Here is a 21,125-nt window from a genome sequence, read left to right on the forward strand (position 1 = left end):
GCAGAGAATAGCAGGGACGGCAATAGGGATTTAATTTTTTTCCAAAAGGGAGAAGAAGAAAAAACCTGCTTCTCAATTTTCTATATGCCAATATTATTTTTTTCAATGCCAACCTTTGCGTGGAAATGACATTTGAAGCTTCACATCATTATTCTCCTACGGCAGCTACTTTTTCCGTACTTTGGCGGGTATGCCCTATTTTTATTATGAGTGTAAAAGTGTGAGTTTCTTTTTTTTCCGTCTGTTCGCTGCGATTTTGCCTACTTCGCTGAGCTTGCGTGAGGGTTTTTCTTGCAGTCATTGAGCTTCAAAGTCAGCCAGTCGCGGAGATTTACATCAGGCAGCAGCGCGGCACGTAATCACCGCGCAACTGAGCCGCTTACCAAAGCTCCGGTGTCTTACTCAACGGTTCTACTGTAGTGACTGATGGAAGAGGGGGTTTTGTTAACTCGGCAGGATCACTGTGTCACGGTGTCGGTTTCACACGGGTCACCAGTTTATATATTGCATTTGATTTATATTTTCTATTTTAAAACATTCGCCCAAAATGAATAGGCCTACCTCATTCTCTTTCATTCTAAAAACTATAGTTTAGTAAGTGCGTGGATTTATATCATACTTGTGTTAATTACCACTAATACGACATGACCTGGTTAAGCAGAAGGAAATTTGATTTAAAAAAAAAATATATATATATAAATTTAGATTCTACATATTTTTTATACAGGCCAATTTTTGTATATAATGATTTACTGGGAGTTTAAGGGATTCATTTTTTTTTTTTTTACTAAAATCACAATCCAAACAATTTTATAGGCTTGACAGGGTTGAAAACTGTTTACATTTAAAATAAAGACTTTCTTTAAATATAAGTTAGTTAAGTCTTACCACCAAAAAAAAGGCAAACGCAATCAAAAGCAATCAATAACATAAGTCAAAGTATTACTTTGCTGGTGAAAAGTTTGTTTTTAATACATTTTGTGTTAAGCTTGAATGGAATCCGATGCGTTTCTTATTAAAAGTTATAAATATTCAGTGTGAAACGTAAGACTGAAGATACACGACTATAATCCTCCACTGTTGTTCTCTTCTGTCGTCAAATTCAAAACGGAGGCTTGCGTGTTTACTGCAGTGGACTCACCCAACGACGTCAACACTGACCCAGGGCTGCTGCTGGTGCGAGGCCTCCAGACAGCAGGGAACTGCCTGCAGACCGACAACTACTTTTCCTGCACAAAACAGGTCAGTGGCGTGTTTATTTATTACACAATGCACTGGTATGGACTTTATTAGCCTTTCTCGTGTTACGTTGAGAAAGTAACAGGTTTTGGTCGGGTGAGGGATTTGCTTTGATTCACCTGTGCACAGTAATGGAGTCTGCTCACATGTGGATAATATGCTAACAAAATGGCCGCCGGCCCATCGATATGTTTGGTTGTGTACACGTTTAAGTTTGTTTTCAATGAAAATGTACTTGAGTAAATCTATTTAGTTATTAAGGTAAATTCCTTATTGTAAAACTGTGTATAAATATGATTATATTTTTGTATTGTTGAGTGGCCTGAGGTGTTGTTCTGTTGTTATATAAGTGCTTTATCTGCCGAAATTCTGTGAAGCAGGTTTGTTTTATTTTGGGTGAATGCTGCCGGCGCCTGTGTGTTCAGGCCGGCAGACAACAATGACTCGTGTTGAGTCACAAAACACATTTGATATGTTTTATGTTCAACTTTGTAGAATCATATCTTGTTAGATGTGTCAGGATATGTATATGTGAATATTCATTTATACTGAGAGCTGTATTAAGAGGTCAGTGTGGACAAGTGTTAAGACACATGAAGTACAGTGTATTTTGGGGGGGGGGGGGTTATGAATTCTGTTTAATTAAGACAGAGAGCAGCCTTCGGACCGAACGCAACTGACGTCATTGTGTCTTTTTTCCTGCATAAAAACAGGTCAAAGGCCTCTAACCCTACTTGTGCATGCATATTGTCGCGTCCCCGGGAATTCTAAAGATGGCAATCGATTTAACACCTCATGTAGATTCTGTGATTTTACACTCTCAAAGGATTTAACTTCAATCGGGTTACAGTCGTGGTTCGTTGTCGTCGCAGACTCAGGTGAACATCAAACGACAATGACCTATCGAAACTAAGAATACATAATGCGATCTGTTGTCAACCATAGCTGCCAAGACGGCGCAGACTTTCAGCAGCTCAGTGCCGCCCCCTCTGACCAAAACGTATATGTTTACTGATGTGGGCTCGAAGGCTGACATGTTTATGGGTAACTCCATCATATAGTGCAGATTGCGTAAAAGGTGTAGGCATGGAATTTTAATTAAATTGATTAAAGCATAAAATTAATTTCATACAAAGTGCAGTGAGAAAAAAAAGCCTAAATCAAATCAACATTTGTTGTGACCATCACCAGTTCCTCTGGATTGACTGTATTTTTTGTTTTTTTTTAAGGTACCTGGCAGGTAGGTTGTTCCAAGCATCTTGAAGAAACCTGCCACAGTTCCGTCTGTCTGTCTTTGTGTTTCTATGACGTGTCGGTGTTTTGTGTCGCGTCACGTATGAATCTGTGGTGTTGAGATGCTTGTCCTTCGTGTTGCTCTATGACTCCGAATGAAAACCAGAAGAAGTTTGCGACAAGAAAACCTCTTAAAGGCCTAAAAGTATATATACTTAAAATATAATGGGAGCATACCACACAAGCAGCTGCCGAATAAGTAGTCTGTTAGAAATCTGGTGGGAAGCATCGAATGAAATAATAAATCAATAGACATGATGGTGCGATTTTCAGCCCAAAGTCATAAGCTGAACTCGACAGATGTACAGTACACGGCGCCGTGTGTCTGTATTGACAAATAGACATTCATCTTTATCCAACCCCAACTTAGCTGGAGATAACCAACCAACACACCACACCTTGTTAACATTCTGCAGAGTGTTCATCATTCAGTATATTCAGTTCATGCAATAGTCTCAGATTTTCTTTCAGATGTTTCCTTTTCTCAGTTTTTTTTCCCCGTCTACAGTCGTGCACCAGGCTGGTGCCTCCGGGTGAAAAAGCTGCCTGGAAAGTAGGAAGTTGTTTCTTGTTTTGCACACAAGAAGTTATTCAGATGGCGACATGTATTCCTTATTGTTGATTTTAGCGGTCAGCAGGTAAGGGGCTCCGCTCTCTTAGGCCGACACATCCCCGACCCCGCTGTGGGCAGAGCACTTCCGGCGCGCTCAGCCGTATTTTTTCTACGCACGGATCAATTTGGCTCGGAGTGCTCCGGTTTGTCTCCGACATATCTTTGGAGAAAAACCACTGGAGCATCCGCTGCGTGTGTTTGCGGCCCGAGCGTCCCCGCTGCCGCACGTCTCGCTTGGCATGGAGTTATCATGGCACTTCTCATACTCCCCCCGGCAGCACTGTGCGCTGATAAAGGACTCCTTCAAGTTCAAAGCACGTCCAAAACCACAGGCGACACACTCTCGCGCCGGAGGGTAGTCGATTCCGTTTTGGTCCTTGTTCTTTTCTTTTTAAACGCTAAAAAATGCCGCGCAATTCTCCCAGATGGAGCAGGTCCGCCTTACAACAGTGGAACAAGGGGACGACTTTGAACGTCACACATGCTCAAATGAGTATCTCGTACGGAAAGACTTTTCATGTTATGTCCCCCCATCGTTCTTTACATCCCGCGACTGCTTGGTTACTGTTTTAGTGCATAAAGGAAACATCGGCTGCCTCTGGAGTCCACACATTTATGACGTGCAGAGAAATGAAACGCTCCAGGTTTGAAAAGGACATGCTGAGAATGTTTTGCATAGGGTGGGGAGAGAGAGAGGGGGGAGGGGGAAAAAGCAATTGACTACGGTTCTTCTGCCGCTTCTGGAGGAGCGGAAAAAAGCTCCAGCAACTCAAACGGACCGTACTATATTTCTTTCTGCAAGACTTGCAGTCAAGAGAGTCAGTTCATAAATGGCAAAGTGGGTTCATCAAAAGGGGCAGCGCTCGCCTCGAGGTTAGAGGAGTCGGCCGGCGAATGCAAGGTTGTTGCGAAATGGGGTGTTGGAAGGGGCAGCAACCCCTCCGACCCCCGCACTCACACCCCCTTCAGAATACACTGGCTGAGACTCCCCCACAGGCGAAGCGCTCCACCACCACATCGGGTGGCAAACTAAAAAGTGGTCGACAGCGTCGGCAATGAAAGAAACCAATGAACGGATATTTGACCGCCATGAAATAGGGAGAAAGTGGAGATTTGTACTTGAATAATAACATTTCTTTCTATTTCACATATCCCCCATGTCCAAACACAGGCCTCATAATGTTGTGCTATAAACCGAGCAGGTACGATATATAGGCTCCAAACCACCAATTAAAATTGAACTGTATATCGGGCGCAAAGCTTTTTACAGCATCTACTTATGTATTCACCTCTTAAGAATGGAGGCATAAAACATGTCCATTCTCACCCGCGGCAGGGATGCCAGAAACTCTTTGATTCCCTTCCAGACTGTGCAAATCAAAGCTGTTGATTACAACACGGTAAGATAACAGGCCCCGCGCTGGTTTATCCCATTATTGGTGCAATTTAAGATAAATGCGAGATTGTACATTTCCAGAACAACTGCCAGACTGTTGTAGGGTGTTTCCCAAAGAACAGTACGAATCACACATCAAAACCTTAAAGCTACAGTGTGTAAAATTAAGAAGAACTTATTCTCAGAAATTGAATATATTGTCCACAACTGTGTGTTCACCTACTGTATGTATAATCGCCTGCAACAAAGAACCGATGTTTTTTCGAGTGAAATGTAGTTACGTGAGGTGGACCCGACCGCCGCGTGAGTCGCCATGTTTGTTACGTCGCGTGGAACGCGGTTGCACAACGGAATACGTCGCTTTCGCGTTGAATTTTAAGCGCTGCCAGAAACCGGATTTGGAAACAGCGGTGCGCCACCATAAAGTGTCCCCTGTCGGGCGCTCATTTGTTTGCGGTTTGCAACTTTACCAACAGATGCCGCCAGAAAAGTGCAAAAATGCACACACGGTAGCTTTACCGTCCAGTCATTTTCTTTCATTTCATGCACAGGATTCGGTCTGCGGGGTTACCGACATTGTAAAGATGGCACGATCATTTCCAATATTCATAGTCAGTTTGTACTATTTGATTATGCTACAAGACAGACGAGCACATGTTTTAAATGAGCATTTAGCTTATAATCATTCATTCATGTCATTGACATTATAACTACTAAAATATTGATATTTTTCAGGAAAAAAATATTTTCTCTACTTTGGCAGATGTGGAGTTGTGCTCCGTTGTTATGGAGATGACGATGTTGACTGATGCCGCTTTGGTTTCCTCCACAGCAGTTTTAGGACTTCTCCTCTGGACTGACTGAGACGTGGGATTTTGTTTTGTGGTGGGGTTGTTTTTTATGGTGCCATGGATGAAGAATGGATACGGATCCAAAAATGTCGACATTGAGTTAGAACTGTTTTGCCCCAAAACAATTTCCAAGGTCAATGATGAACTCTGATGCAAAAACAATAGATCTGACTAAAGGTCACCTTTTGCAGTGAGATATTGCTTTGCTTCTTTCTACTTTCTGCGTTTTGGATTTTACAACGGGGTTTTACTGCGGGGCAGTAAAGCATAAATACAACCGCTGTCATCGCTGTTGTTTTTTGTTGGCAACAACACGGCAGCAACATAATCACCGTTGTAGAATTTTAATACCGCACCGCCGGCGATCGCCTGTCTTAAATTATCCGGCCAGCACTGTTGCGTCCCTTTCCTCTCCTGACGTTCTGTTGGCGAGGCTTGTATTTTCATCTGTTCATACATTGTGACTGTCGCTGTGTGTGATATCTGTCCGGTCCTTCTGTTTGTTCCAATCTGTTGTAGCAGCTGGAAAGATAAAAAAACACATCAATCCCCGTGTGCCAAACAAAACACACACTCGCAGCATAAAAAAAAACTAAAAAAAAATATAAACCAGGTGATTAGAACCTTAAATGTGAAATCTGTCATAATTGGGAAATTTGAGTCACCTTTTCCTGCCATCCGTCGGGGATAAAGGGTTTTTATTTTACTTTTCCAGCAACCTTGTGTCAAGGTTATGAAAAGTTATAAATTGGAAATCTAAACAATAAAGACTGCAGCATGGGTTCATCAGGACCAAATTAGATGTGCAGAATTAGAAATTGAATTTTAACTCACAGCTGAACAAATGCTGTATTGGGACAGAAACTTTTGACAAAAAACGGAATCAGAACTTTTTCAGATTTATTCATTTCACATTCTGGCATGACCCACCTGATCGGTGCTCTTTTTATCGCAGCAGATTGCGGCGACATGAACAGTCTTGTTGTGTACCCCCCCCCCCCACACACACACACACCCCCCACAGCCAATCAGGTGGCTTTGAAGCCCGACAAAAACCGTTATTGTGTAATCACCAGCCATTCATCTGAAATGACACGGTGCCAGATGTTTTGTTGTGAGGATGTACAGCGTCTCCTCGCCACAAGAGCTCTTCCCCTGCAGCAGCCCAGCTGTGCAGGCAGCCGCATCTGCCGGTGCCGACGCCGCCCGCCGCAGCGTGGACTCCGCTTTGTGTGCAGCCTCTAGTTTTGCCTGCGATCTCCATATTACGGAGATGCAATTCCATAGAACATATGTGGCTCGTGTAGCTACACAAGACCAGCTCACGTGTGGCCTTAGGTTCATGCTGCAGCCTCTGTTAATTAGAAGCTATATCTGACAGACTGAGGCTTGGGAAGTGGAACGTGCCGCACGGGTCAGTCTCACCTGAGGAGTTACAACGGGGCTCTTTCGATTTGCTTTTGCGTTTATCTTCGGAAACAGAGAGATGGTTGCCTCCGCGACAGGATGAGAGAAAAACCGCGGACTCTGTCCCTCGGTATACTTGTATCACTATGTGATTTGACTTCTCCCTTTCGCTCCTGTCATCATTCCCACAGCAGCCTAACAAGTCTCCCTTTGTAATAATAGTCCACCATTCCCATGGATGAAAGGCCGACAGAAAATGCAACACTTCATTAACTGTATCCTGGTTCGTGCTATTCACGGCAAGATAATGGGCGATGGTGGTTATGGTGGGAAAAAAGGGCTTTGTTTTTTCATTTCTCTAGGAATTTATTTCTGTCTCCTCATCTCAGGAGAAAAATTCTCAGAAAGGGTGGATTTCATTGTGTTGAGCCAAATCTGAACAGGCCTCAGAACCTGGCACGTCCTTAATCATCTCTCGGATATTCTGGACCACGTCCAAATAAGAGCCACTCGAGCTGCCCTAATGTTCTTTCATAATCACCGTGATATATTAAATATGACAAGTTATGCTAATGGTCCAATTCATTAAGCTAATTAATGCACTGATTTTTGTATATAGTCCTACGGCAATGCAATTGTCTCTTCATTTAACATGTTAATATCAAGTCATTGCATTGCAAAGAAGTAATTTTGAAGAACGTCACATTTTCTTCATTTAGATGCTAATGTGTGCATCAAGGTGCTCCTGTACAAGGTGGAATGATCCAATCATCTCCAGTTTGAGTATGTAAATATAACAGACTGTCACTGGCATGATCATGTATCACGGGCGTGGCCAAATTTCCTCCAACCAAGATTTACTTGTAAAGTTTGCTAGTCTGCCAGACTAGATCTTACAATCCAAAGCCTTGACTGGAACTGAGCAAGGGACATCCTCTTCTCTAGACTCTGGGTCTGAACAGAAAAACACAAAGTTATCAAATGATCATTAAAGAAGTCCTAGAAAGACCCACTTTGTTTGGCGCAATGCAACGAGGCCACTAGCGCAGCCTGCCACGGCTGGAGCACCGCTGGTTGTGATGGAGATCGTCGTAAAGATGTTCAAATGTCCTTTCAATGGCAAACTGTCGGGAAGTTGGTCTCTGTGGCACATCGACCACATGAGTTTGCTCATTTAACCGAGGAGATTCATTAACTAGGGCTTGATGTTACGATCCCAGAAGTCAGCACTTCACTTACCAGAGTGTCGTATTCCGGTATAATTGCACGTCCTTAATGGAAGTCATTACATTCGTTTTATTCGTAAAGTCCACAGAGGAGTGTGACTTCTTTAAAAATGTGCCCATGATAGATTTTTCCGGTGTTTAGCGAGGACTTGACTAACGTGATGGGATGCTGTTGTTGTTGTAGGATTACCCTTGGTACTGGGCCGGGTAATAAGTGATCTTTCACCGCCCAGTGCCCCTCTTCCCTTCCCTCAAGGTCAAAGTTCAGTTGTGGAAGACAAAGATTGTCATGTTTGTGTTTTATCAATTTAGTTGTTCTATTGTCGATCAGCGATAGCTTTCAGCATCTCCAGTTTGACAATGAACGCAATACCTAGCAACAGCCGGCCGGTAGCTTGGAGGCTAATGAAGCCACGCAATGCCTAGCGACAACTGGCCTGTATCTTACCCAGAATGCACAGGAAAACACTGATACACATTTTTATTTTCTAACTCTATACGCTTCTAATTCAGACCACTGTCTGAAATCAATTGTCTTGTTTCGGGAAAACCTTTTTTCTTTTACAAAATAAGCCTTTTGCATGTGGGGAATACTCTTGCATTAATTTTTACACACTGTCCAAACTAGGAAGCAGGGCCTAGAACAAATAGCTGGTAGTTAAATGACCTATTCAGACACATTAACATCACATCATTTGGTTCTTTGTTAGATATTGTTTTGGTTTTTCTAATCACTACTTTTACTTTAATCTCTCGACAGCAAGTTGCAGCATGTATCATGTATCCAAGAGTTTGATGCCATTGGACGTCCTGGTGTTTTAAAAGGAATTCCAAAAATATAACTTTTAAAAATGTTGTGTGTCTGTGAAGTAAATATCTGTACCCACTGTTTAGGTGCACTTAACCTCCCACCGCTCCAGTGGGGCTGTTCAGTGGCTCAACGATAAAAACTGCTTGTTCAAGGCAGCTGTCAGGTGTGACTCTGCGTTATGAAGCATGACATTGCTTTCATGCCCAGTGAACCATGCCTGCATGAGTGAAAAACCTTTTTTACATTTACTACTGAGATCTCACATCAGAGACTTTGATGGACAGTCTGTCAAACTGCCTTTTTTGTTTGCTGCAATTCCCTTTAATTTTTCAGATCAAACTGTGACTCAGCCACCGGCATGGTTACGCTCCCTTGGACTTGGTCTGGTTCCAACTGGCAATTGAACAAATCATTCAGAATTAACATGGACAGCGGAAATATAATGAAGAAAACTTAATGCACGTTAAGGTTAAGAGGGGTTGTTTCCAAGGTCAACAATCATCTCTGTGACGTCAACCTTCGCGTGAACACGGGGGACAAGCCTTCAAGGCAATGCAGAATTCCAATGACGCATGGTTAACGCAATTCATTTTTCGAAGCTCATGCAACGTGATCCAAATCTCAGGAAGAGCAACCAGACAGAGACATGAGATTGCAAACTCCAAACAAATCTCTACAACTTTGTTTTGGTTTGCTGGTGGGAAGCCAGTGAGGGATCATCTCCTTCCATCCCTTCCTTATTGAATACTGGCGCGCACACAAAATAAATAAAGAAATATAAAAACCATCAGAGAAACTTGTCACATCTTCTAAAAAATAAAAAAAAACCAACCTATATCAATCATATTTCAGTCCCTGTGATTACAAGCCCTCCGAGTTGCACTTGCTGACTCAATAATTAGTGCGGGCTCCTTGGGGATTTGCGAACCTTCACTTTCGCTGGACTTCAAAGAACCCCCCCCCCCCCCCCCCCCCCCCCCCTTCTCCAAACCCTTTAGGACACACCACCGCCGCCCCGATATCCCGGACTCATTAGAGAGGATGCACCGCGGCAAATGCCAAGCGGATAACGGCAGTGCACCAGATAACGGATAAAGGAGTGCGATAGGCCCTCGTGTACATTTGTCGGCTGCGTGTCCCGATGACATGATTCATTATCGCCCCCCCCCCCGTCCCGTCCCGTCCCGTCCTCTCGATGAGGCGGTCATCTGTGTCATTCAGATATATCTCTTTGAATGCAGAAAATCTTTGAAACTCATGGCTTGTGTTCTTCTTTAGACTGTGGGTGTAAGCGTGCCCACAGGTAACACTCTTGCTTCCCCTCCGCCTCCGGCATGTTGCCCTTCTCCAAATCCCCCTCGGCTACGGGGAACAACATTAACAACCTGCGAGCAATTGACCTGCACACCGCAAGTGTACATTTTTACACAACGGCTGGGATCAACCCAGTCGTCATCTGTCGTTTACTGTTTTCGTGGCATTTTCTTCGTGGGGGAATTCTACCGACGGCGATCGTCTCCGCCATTTTCCAGCGGGCACTGTCGCCGCATTCGCGGGAGACAATTACCAATTCTTTTCCCTTACTGTAGGACGGTAATGTGTGCGGCCGGACCATTCCTCCAGCGCTGACACGGGCACTGCGGAGATGGGTTCTGGCAATTCAAGACTGTGTGTCTTCCCACCACATCCCCGGTGCAACCCAGTTCAATTTGTACCACTGAAAGGGAAATGTCACAAATACGCGTATATATATCATTGTGCCTGCTGTGCAGGTGTGTGTGATTAGATAACGCCCCTCCCAGACACCTGTAATTAAGTTGTGATATACTCACATTTCACGGGGTTGGAATATTTAGTGAATGTTGGAATATGTGAGCCAGCGAGCGCGGAAACATTGGATGAGGCAAAAAAAAAAAAAAAGAATTAAAAAAGAAGCAATTTTTTTCTGCAACTGCAAAAGCCGAGAGCTAAATCACCTCCAAAGTTAATCTGCTATAAATCCTGGCAGGCAGGCCAAATCCAGGCAGTGGCACTTTTCTGAAATCAAGAGCGTTTTTGTCCTCAAGCCGCGTCCCCCGCGACTGCCGGTCGCCGTTTGTGTTGTTTTTCTTCGAAAATGTTCCGAGGGCGCGGGAAAAGTTGCGCTCCCCAGGGCGAGAAGGTCCCTGCCGCTCTCGCCGTGGCTGCAGCTGGTCGGCTTAGCTCAGCACCAACAACGGGGAAGTCGAAAGGATATCTACCTGGCCGCAACGAAGCCGCATCGAACTGAGGTCAACCTTGCCCGCTCCGGTGTCATATTTACCGTACCAAGTTTAGCCCCTCGGCGGGAAGGTGGGTCGGCGTTTTGAGCCTAAACGTCCTTGAGCGTGTCCACTCATAGAGACTGAAACTTGAATGCCTTGAAAACTTGATCTCCTGAAGACCGTTGTATATGATTGAAAGCCGAAGCTGAAAATTCACACATGGAATAAACCTTTTAAACTGGTCAGTGAAAGGTTTCTTTCTACCAAGGATTTTATATATTTTTATACATATATATATATATATATATATGTATGTACATTTATTTATTAAAGATGAACGCTAATAAATGTAACTTGCCCCAATCTTTCAGGGAAACTAAATGTCATGTGTCTTTGATCCACCCAGGCAGCCACGTACCAAACGGCGGACAGCACACTGTGACCGGGGCCGCGCCTGCCAGCTTGAGCTATACTGCTAAAATTTGAACTAATTCATCCTCAGAGAACCTGCGTGCATTATTCATCGCCGCGCCGCAATAACCACCCAGCGAGCGAACTAAGTGATTCCAATGCATCCCTTGTCGTGCACAGGGATTTCCGTCTGACTTGGCACGGCATGTGAGAATGACGACGCGGCCTACTGTGTACCCTCAGCTCCGATTGCACCCTCCGATTATTCCGAAAGCCGCTGTGATCAAGAACGGAGAGTCTTCGCCGCTCAGCGGAGGATCGGGGACTTTGTGCGGCGCCCATAAGGTCTGCGTGGCAAGGGTTGGACGGCGGCGGCTACACGGTCCGCGTTGCAGTCGTTTTTACGATCGCGGGAGTCTCTACGTGCGAGGCGCTGGCGGGCGAAGACCTTGACTCCTCCTTTTTATGGACGTTTAATTTATTGGCCAGTCGAAATGTCGCGGAGCACCGGCTGTCGCTGCAACTCTGCAGGACGCAAAAGGCCGGCAGAGGCGCACGTGGCCGGCGATTAACTGCCTAGTCAGACTGATCCGATCGACCTGCACCGTGCCCTCCGAACCACTCCGTCACACTTGGCCACAGAGGCGAGGCCGGCGGCGAGCTGCGCAGCCGCCGCGCCATCGAAATGCAAGGCATGGCCGGACCACCGCGGCGCGCTCGCCATCCCCAAGTGTCATTCGTTTCCAGCAGACGGCAAACAGCAGCCTTATTATCTCAGAGACAGACCGCTGCGTCCGCTATCTCGCCTTGGCCAGCGCCGCAAACACCCCGAATCCCCACTCGGACATGTTTTGACAATGCCTCAAAGCCACGTGTGCCATCAGTGTGCCTGCAGCACACTGACAGGATTAGCGCAGAGACTTAGAGCCTGTTGACCCTCGCCCGCAGGGTTTTTTCCCCAACCTCCATTATGGTCTGACCATCTGCCAAAGAGCACCCGGGGGGGGGGGGGGGGGGGGGGGGGGGGGGGGGAGAAAGAGAGCGGTCGCAACATTTCACCCGGTCCCAGCTTTTTCCAAAAGCAGCCACCAAAAAAAGCGACCGACCGTTCTGGCGTAGCTACTCTCCGAAAAGGGGTTACGGCGATAACAATTTCACAATCCACTCGGAGCTCAGTCGAGACGCCGCAGGGGACGAGGTCATGCTGCAGAACTCTAGAGCCGTTTGAAAAAGTCCGGAGTCACAGCCTCATGCCGCTGCCCTAGATTGATCCATGAAGCGACGGAGGGAAAACAGAAATACATGATCCAGCAGAAAACGTTACCAGTTTGTCTCCGCTGCGCACAGAGTAGACATTCTCACACATCATTACAGACAGTTAAGCGCGTTCTAATAGCCTAAAGCGCATTATAACATGCGATGAGCGCGCTTTCAAGCAACTGCTGAAGTGGCGCAAGAAACCGAAAAAGGCGACATGCACAACGGAGGGAAACGGCATCAAACAAAGCCCCCTCTGTTTGCCAGGAGACATATATATATATATATATATATATGGGTCTCCTGCACATGGCGGAGGCAAAGCATATCTCAAGGTGTGTGGGTCTGCCGCACAACGAAAGATGCCGCGCGCTGAAGAGGGGGAACCAACAAAGACAGACGCAGGTGGGAGCTGGCAGCGGTTGAGGCTGAGCCCCGAGTGCGAAGAGGGGAGATGGAAAAAGGGGGAAAGCAATGGGAGAAGCGTCATTGTGGCGGATCGTCGATGAAACGGGGACACCTCAGCATTGGGGTGTGTCAGACAATCTACGCTGAAGACGCGCAGGGCCGAGACTCGGACTGGAGTCACGAGTGTGGAATATGAGTCAAAGTGGCCATCCGACTCCCGGAGTCGCTGCTTCATTAAACGGAGAGGATGGCGCGGAGAAGAACGCCACAGGAGCAGTTGCGGATGGGCTCGTTAAAAAGTGCCTTTCCGGGGCGACTCCCAGGCGCAAACATATGCGCGGTAACTGTGAATGTAAAATAAACAACAACATTAAAAAAACAAAACAGGCATCGCTTGGAAAGAGCCCGGGCGCCCGACGAATCCTCTCCGGGAAAAAAAACTCAAAACAGGAAGGTTCTTTTAAAAAAAAAAAAAAGAAGAAAAAAAACGAAAGAAATGTGATATTTTGGGAATTAAGGACCCAAGTTTTCACACTTTCAAAAAAAAAAAAAAGAGTGTGACAACTCGTGTGCTGTGCAAAGTCCAATTTTTCTCGGCGAACAGCAGCTGGGTGCAGCGATGTGTCGCCAGGTCGCCAGGTCATTCTTCCATTTCTCTTTTGTCTTGGGGCAAATGAGCAACAACCATAAGTGAGGGCAGAGGGTGCGACTGCCAGTGGATGTCCGACCCTCACTGACTGACTGTCTGACTGACTGAGCGACCGACTGACATCTTGTGGTTGTGGATTATTAAAATGAGGCCCTGCACAAACAGTCCACCCCCTCTTTGCTGAGGCTATTCCTCCACCCCTGGGCAAAACATGTTAACCATGTTTTCGTCCTCCAGTCCAGTTTAGCACCAGTATGCTATGCTATGCTAAGCTAAGCGCCACCCGGCTCTTGGTCCCCACTTAAGGCATCAGTTTTTTTTCTTTCTAACCCCTAAAAACAAAAAGACGATGTTGTTGAACTATAATATACAAATGTAGTTAGTTAGAAAAAAATTCTGGACAAGCTACAGACCTGGCTGTTGGCAAAACCTTCTCTTGTTAAAATTGTTAACAATATATTTATATTTTTTTCACTGGAGTAGAGGCAGAGCTTTTCCGAGAATAAAAGATTTTTGCGAATTTTTTTCTTTTCGCGCCTTTCTTCACGGACGAATCTCGATTTTTTTTTCTTTTTCGTAGCTGCGCCGAACCAAGCGGGTGACGGGTAAAGATTGTCCGCCCCGGGACGGGGGAAGGCCCTGATAGGGGCTAATTTGCGACCGGCTGCCGTCAGCGGGCGCCCACACCTTCACACACACACACACACACGGAGAGAGAGCTTTCCCTCTCGAATCTGAAACGCTTTGATCAGTTTCCTGCCAATTTTTTTTCTCTCTCTCTTTCTTTCCCTTCTCACTACTGAGAAAGTAAAGTTGACTCAAAAGCCCTTTCGCCTCCCCGTGGCGCTCGCAGGAAGCCGCTGTAATGAAAAGAAGAGCGGAGCAGCTCCATCACTGGCGCTCCACCTGCTCCAGCCGCTGCCACCGTCTCCTACCTGTTGTTAAATGGCGTAATTGGAACGGAGGAAGGTAAAGACTTTTCTTTTCCTCTATTTTCCTTCTTCCAATTGTCGGCGCGGTGGAGGTTTTTTCTTCTCCTCCTCCTTCCTGTGAGGGCATTCTGAGCGGATCTACGTTGAGGAGCATCCGCATCGGTTCAGAGCAGAAAACCCACAGAGTCGTCCTGAAAATGAGCTTTGTCTTCTCTCTCTCTCTCCCTCCCTCCGCAGCCGGCCGCGCTATCCACAAAGACTACAGCACGTTCCCCACGTATACCCTCTGTGCACCATAAATATCAATATATGTACTTGTGTTTGGTCGCTGGTTCGTGTTTTTCGGCGTGGAGTCAATTAGTGGGAGCTTTGTCTTGGACAATGGCAGATCCATCTCATTCATCCGAATCCTTTTCCCCTTGAAAACAGATTCTATCTGGCGGGGGTTCAAAGAGCTTTTTCGCAGATAGAGTGGGTGCATTGTGGGGGGGGGGGGGGGGGGGGGGGATAAAGAAGAGGGAGTTTGGATGGCACAAAGTCCCACGGATGGCGGAGCGTTCAAACTGCACCGTGGCACCATTCACCGCCTTCGCCGCGCGAATTTCAACAACTGTGGTCGCTAGCATGCGTTGTTCGGTCTAGAAAGCGTAACGCGGGCGAGGACCCAGGAGTTGACATGCGCTGCTATATTCTTTTATTTAAGCTTTGTCTTCTCGACCCTGTGAAATGATAGAATTGCCACCAGACAGTGCTCGTCTTGCGGTCAGCGATGGGGGATGTTACCAGATCGCTTAGTTCAACGTCGACGCTGTTCGGGAATACGGTTACAAGTGAAAGCTGCCTTGACAGTAAGCAAAGCCACAGTGATTATTATGCACGCGATCGACTAAAAGTGAAACTATTACACTATTTTACAATTAAAATCATTGATGTGTATGTTGGTGGCAAGGTGGAGGCAAGTGAGTTTTGGGTTAAAGTTAAATCTGACAATTCACCACATTTTGATGAATACAATCACATGCTGTGTATGTAAGATATTACAGTACACTGTGTTTCAGTCCCTAGTGGCTTAAGTTGCCAAACTGTGACCAAATGAAATATGCAAGTACAAAGTACATGAACAGTGCATTCCTCACAATGCAGATCATATGATGTATATTAGAAAAATGAAGAATTGTATCCTATCATATCGTTACAGTAAATGTATCAACTGACTATTGTTGTTGCACTCATTGCCCTGCATCGATCCTGTTCCAATGGGGCTGACAGGAAAAGGCTGCCCCCCCCCCCAACGACAACAACAAGATCCATCAGGCTGCACATCGGAGTCCTATCAATAGCACAACTTAATCTGCGTTAACGTTCTGGCTTTCACTCCATCTGCTGCACTGCCGTGGCGATTCAAAACAAGGGAGGGGGGGCGGGGGGGGGGGGGGGCACCAGAACAGGACCCCTAATTTCACTCGCACACCATCACTCAACACGGTTCATGTCCACATCCCCGGCGCAAGAGCCTGCAACGCGCGCGCCACAGTGCCAAAGGAGTCCGTGCGCAAAGCTGCCGAGGATGAAAAACAAAAGTATAATCCCTCTGCTGCTAACGGTGTCACCCGGGGATTAGTGTGCCAAGGGGAGGGGAGAGAGAAAAAATAACGCACTAAGTACTGCGAGGATGAATTAAAAAAAAACAAAAAAACAAGCTCCTGGCGACGCAGCGTGTCTCCAATAGGTTTTGGAAGAAAAGAAAAAAAACAACAAATTGACAATGTCACAATGGGGATGAATAACAGCAACTATATAATCTCAACTTCACTGATGTCCCGATAATGTCGGGTGATTCCCCCCCCAGTCAAGGAGACTTGACCTGATGGATTATCAGAGAAAAAGGAGTTTGTGGCGCCTCGACGACCATGAGGGTTAAGATCGGGTGATTGACAGCGAGTCGAGGAGGAGGAGGAGGGGATGGAGCTCTGGTCGGATGGGGTTTAACAATTAGTTCACAGAAAAAAAATCACATGGGAATAAAAGAATATATATATATATATACATAAATATATAATTATTTTTTTTACCTGTGTGTCCAGACGTAAACCATCCAGGAGAATAATCCAAGCGAGATTAGCGATGGGACGGTGAGGATGCAACACTTCTCCACAAACTATTATATATGTGATAATCTCGAGCTCCGGTCCAAATCCACGGCTGAAATCTCCGACGTGTGTGTGTGTGTGTGTGTAGAGAGAGAGAGAGAGAGAGAGAAGAGAGAGCGATGTCCTCCGGAGAAGTTTGCACCTACGAGCAGCCAAAGGGGAGGTTGTTAATCCTTTTCCCAAAATATCATCAAGCGCCGACGCAGGAGACGCAGGGAGAATGTGCAGTTCAGCACCACGGCGCAGTGGACAGCTCCGACGGCGCAGCGATCTCACCTCGGCCGCTCTCGGGTCTCGTGTGCGCCACCGAGGCAGGAGCCACAAGCCCCAACCCTCTCACCTACTGGCTCCGTCCCGACCGGATTTACATACAATCACGCGGGGAGGGAGGAGAGGGGAGAGGGAGGGAGAGAGGGAGAGGAGAGAGGGAGGGAGAGGAGAGGGAGGGGAGAGGGAGGGAGGAGAGAGGAGAGAGGAGAGAGGGAGGGAGATGAGAGGGAGAGGAGAGGGAGGGAGGAGAGAGGAGAGAGGAGAGGAGAGACGAGAGAGGAGAGGGAGGGAGGAGAGAGGGAGAGGGAGGGAGAGGGAGAGGGAGAGGAGAGAGGAGAGAGAGGAGAGGGAGGGAGGAGAGAAAGGGAGGAGAGAGGAGGGAGAGGAGAGAGAGGAGAGGGAGGGAGGAGAGAGGAGAGAGGAGAGAGGAGGGAGAGGAGGGAGAGGAGAGAGGAGAGGGAGGGAGGAGAGAGGAGAGAGAGGAGGGAGAGGAGAGAGAGGGAGGAGAGAGAGGGAGGAGAGGAGAGAGGGAGGGAGAGGGGAGAGGAGAGAGGGAGGAGAGAGGAGAGAGGAGAGGGAGGGAGGAGAGAGGAGAGGGAGGGAGAGGAGAGAGGGGAGAGAGGGAGAGGGAGAGGGAGGGAGAGGGGAGAGGAGAGAGGGAGAGGAGAGGGAGGAGAGAGAGGGAGGAGAGAGGAGAGAGGAGAGAGGGAGAGGAGAGGGAGGGAGAGGGAGGGAGAGGGAGAGAGGAGAGAGGAGAGAGGAGAGAGGAGAGAGGAGAGAGGAGAGGGAGGGAGAGGGAGAGAGGAGAGAGGAGAGAGGAGAGAGGAGAGAGGAGAGAGGAGAGAGGAGAGAGGAGAGAGGAGAGGATAGAGAGGAGAGGATAGAGGGGAGAGGGGATGAACCAATCACGACTGTCCCGTAGTAGGCAGTATAAGCAACCGACAGAAGAAAAAAATGTATCCAAGACAGACGGAATGTGGAGCTGTGTTGTCCCTCCCTGCCAAAACAAAACCTCTGTTTCTATGTGGCTGCCCCACTTACACATGCTGTGAGTGTATATACTGTACACACACACACACACACACACACACACACACAAACACACACACATAAATACTGTTTTTGGGGAGTGAATAAAAAAGCAGGGGTATCCACCGACTCATCCGGGCCTGTGGTGCCCCTGTGTGACCTCCAGGTGATCATCATCATCATCATCATCAATCAATCAATCAATCAATCAATCAATAATATGTTCACAATACAATCTTATTTATTTGTTTGTTTGTTTTCCTTCCTCATTTTACAGACCTAAATAGTTTATGCCATATGGTCATTCTCTATTAGTCAGTGGTGGGATGTACATCCAGGCTGCTTGGGTACACATGTCACTGTATTTGTATACTGTATTTCCGCTTCATGTTACTTTTTGCCCTCACTTTGCTACATGTCAGACTGCAGTACATTAATCTGACGGCTACAGGAAGTGGTTACAGATTCATGCAAACATATATTGTTTATGGTCGCTTTATAAAAAATGATATATCGTTAGAAATTAAGCCAGAAAAACTGTATATCAAATGTTCAAAATCAGCTCAGTGCCATTTAGGCATAATGTTAAAATGCTGCCTACTAGAAATCCATTTATAACATTGATGATAATAGAGATTAATATGGTTTATATTTTATGGTTGTTGTAGTTGTTTGTGTTCATTGTGTCACACACATGCCAATATCCAAACAGACTCATTAAATATAAACAAAAAATACAATCAACAGGGACAGCAAATACTAAAATACATCAAAAATGAAAAGTATTGATGATAAAAAAATGTGATTTTCATTGTTATATTTGATTACTATCATGTTTTAATGTCATTGCTGGTCAAGGAGGAGCTGATTTTACTCTTAATGCATGTTACATTCCATCAGATGATGTAATATCACTACAACAATAATTTGTACAGTGACAGTATAGGTGTCAATAAAAGTGCCGTTAAAGTTAATCAAACATTGCATCTGTAAAATATAGCAAAGCGAAGCTGTCACATAAATGCACCGGAGGGAAAGGTAAAGGATATTTCTCTGAAATGTAGTGGAACAAAACTTGTAAAGTACTACAATGGCTCTCAGTTGATCGCCAAGGCCAAACAGTCCTGCGAGCTGTCCAGAGCTCTAATAAAAGGAAAATGAAGTCGTCTCAATCTGCACCAAATCGTACAAATTCTTATATCTGACCAACATAACTTTATTTTGCTTTGTACATCAAAATCCACGCATTATTTCCTGAGGAATTGATAACAATGTAGATAGATCTCTCAATGTTAATAAATGTGATACCAAAAATACCTGGATGCAACTCTTCAATCAAATCGGCACCAAAATGAAGTGTGTTCTCCCCTGGCCCATGCCCCATGCAGTACTTTTTGTGTAATCCCACCAACAAATAAACAAACAGTACCTCCTTGGCGTAACTAACAAATATCGAAATAATTATACTTAAAGCCCCTGTGTATTTTTTGTACTTTTTCTGGCGGGATCTGGTGGTAAAGTTGCAAACCACAACCAGCTGAGCGCCCAACGGGGGACACTTTATGGTGGCGCACCGCTCATTCGTATTCTGGACTGTTTCTGTGCAACAACCGTGTTCAACGCGACGTAGCAAACATGGCGACGCACACGGAGGCTGGGTCCACCTCATGTAACTATGTTTCACTAATTCAAAGTTGACGTGAAAAAAACATTGTTTCTTTGTTGCAGGCGATTATACATACATGAACGGAACACAATTCTGTGAATAAGTTCTTCTAGATATCACACACTGTAGCGTCAAGTGTTGTATTTGAGAAACTGTACTGTACATAGTTCCATTGCACCTCTGTCTGAAGTTCCACTGCCGTCGTGAACATTTGTTTTTGTTTTTTTTAAAAAGAGCATCATTTCTTACGTGACATCACAGCTCTGAAAAACTGAACCACAAAAACAGGGTAACTTCTTAAAACAAACATCCGACCAGAAGAAGTCCGCAGGGGCAAGTGACATCTCACTGAAATAAAATCGTACCTTTACTTCATGATGTATCGAAGCAATAGAACATTATTTCAAAGCCTTTTTCCTCCACGGGGACATAATTAAACCCAAATGTTTCTACAGCTACTGACAAGTGTGTTCGAACCTGCCGTGATCGCACACACACACACACACACACACACACACACACACACACACACACACACAGAGGTCTATGACTTTGACTCAGTCCTCTGCAGACATGGAGAACCTCCACACAACTGTCATCAGTTTGATGAGGCCTGTTTTCCGAGGCGTGAAATGTGCGTGCTACATTTCACAGGGCAACAAAAGCGGGGTTTGTCCTATGTGTGCACAACACGCGGTTAATTATGCATTTTCACCATCACGTGTTTATGTATTTATTTCTGTTAGGGCCTTTTTTTTCGGGGGCCTCTTTTCTTTTCATTTCAACTTCCCTTTCTTCACTTGCACTTCAAGACATCAGACGCTTGGATTACATACTGTACTCGCAGCTCCTAGTGTTTAATAATTCCGTTAAGAGTCTATGACACTATTTATACTTATCTGTAGTTCTGTCCTTTTGTAAAATGCACAAGACTCTTCTTACTGCACGGTAGCTCAATCTGCAAGACGTGGAATGTGCAATACTTTTTTTTGCGAAATGGCACTTTTTGTTTGCTGTGAATTTGTTTGTCCTGTCTCGCAGACTGGGGTGTGACACAGCAGTGATTTCAACATTTGCCTGTTGTTCTGTCTGTTTTAAACATCTGGCGTGTGCTCGGTCTTTCCTCACGCAAAGTCGTCTACCGGTGCATGTTCGCGTAAGAGCGTAAGCAGCAGCACCAGCAGCAGAAGCAGAGGAGGAGGAGGAGGAACGGTGCAGCTCGCAAGCATTAGTCACCGTCACTCAACAAACAATGGCCACCAGCAGAAACCTTG

The 21,125-nt window shown here is 45.8% G+C and overlaps 1 protein-coding gene across 2 annotated transcripts in view; it reads right to left on the reverse strand.

Annotated features, from left to right (window-relative positions):
* The window catches only part of fstl5 (follistatin-like 5), a 144,932-nt gene extending 127,649 nt beyond the window's left edge, over positions 1–17,283 (reverse strand). The window contains exons 1-2 of one of the 2 annotated variants that reach the window (XM_035650292.2): positions 17,163–17,283; positions 16,809–17,028 (exon numbers count right to left, since the gene is read on the reverse strand). In XM_035650292.2, coding sequence (XP_035506185.2) covers positions 16,809–16,831 — 23 coding nt within the window. In that variant the 5' untranslated portion in view covers positions 16,832–17,028; positions 17,163–17,283. Of the gene's footprint in view, positions 1–16,808 lie in introns of both variants that reach the window. The other variant, XM_035650291.2, reaches the window with a different exon arrangement.
* Positions 17,284–21,125: the final 3,842 nt, after the last annotated feature.

This window comes from Scophthalmus maximus, chromosome 9 (genome assembly GCF_022379125.1).
Source record: "Scophthalmus maximus strain ysfricsl-2021 chromosome 9, ASM2237912v1, whole genome shotgun sequence".
NCBI lineage: Eukaryota > Metazoa > Chordata > Actinopteri > Pleuronectiformes > Scophthalmidae > Scophthalmus > Scophthalmus maximus.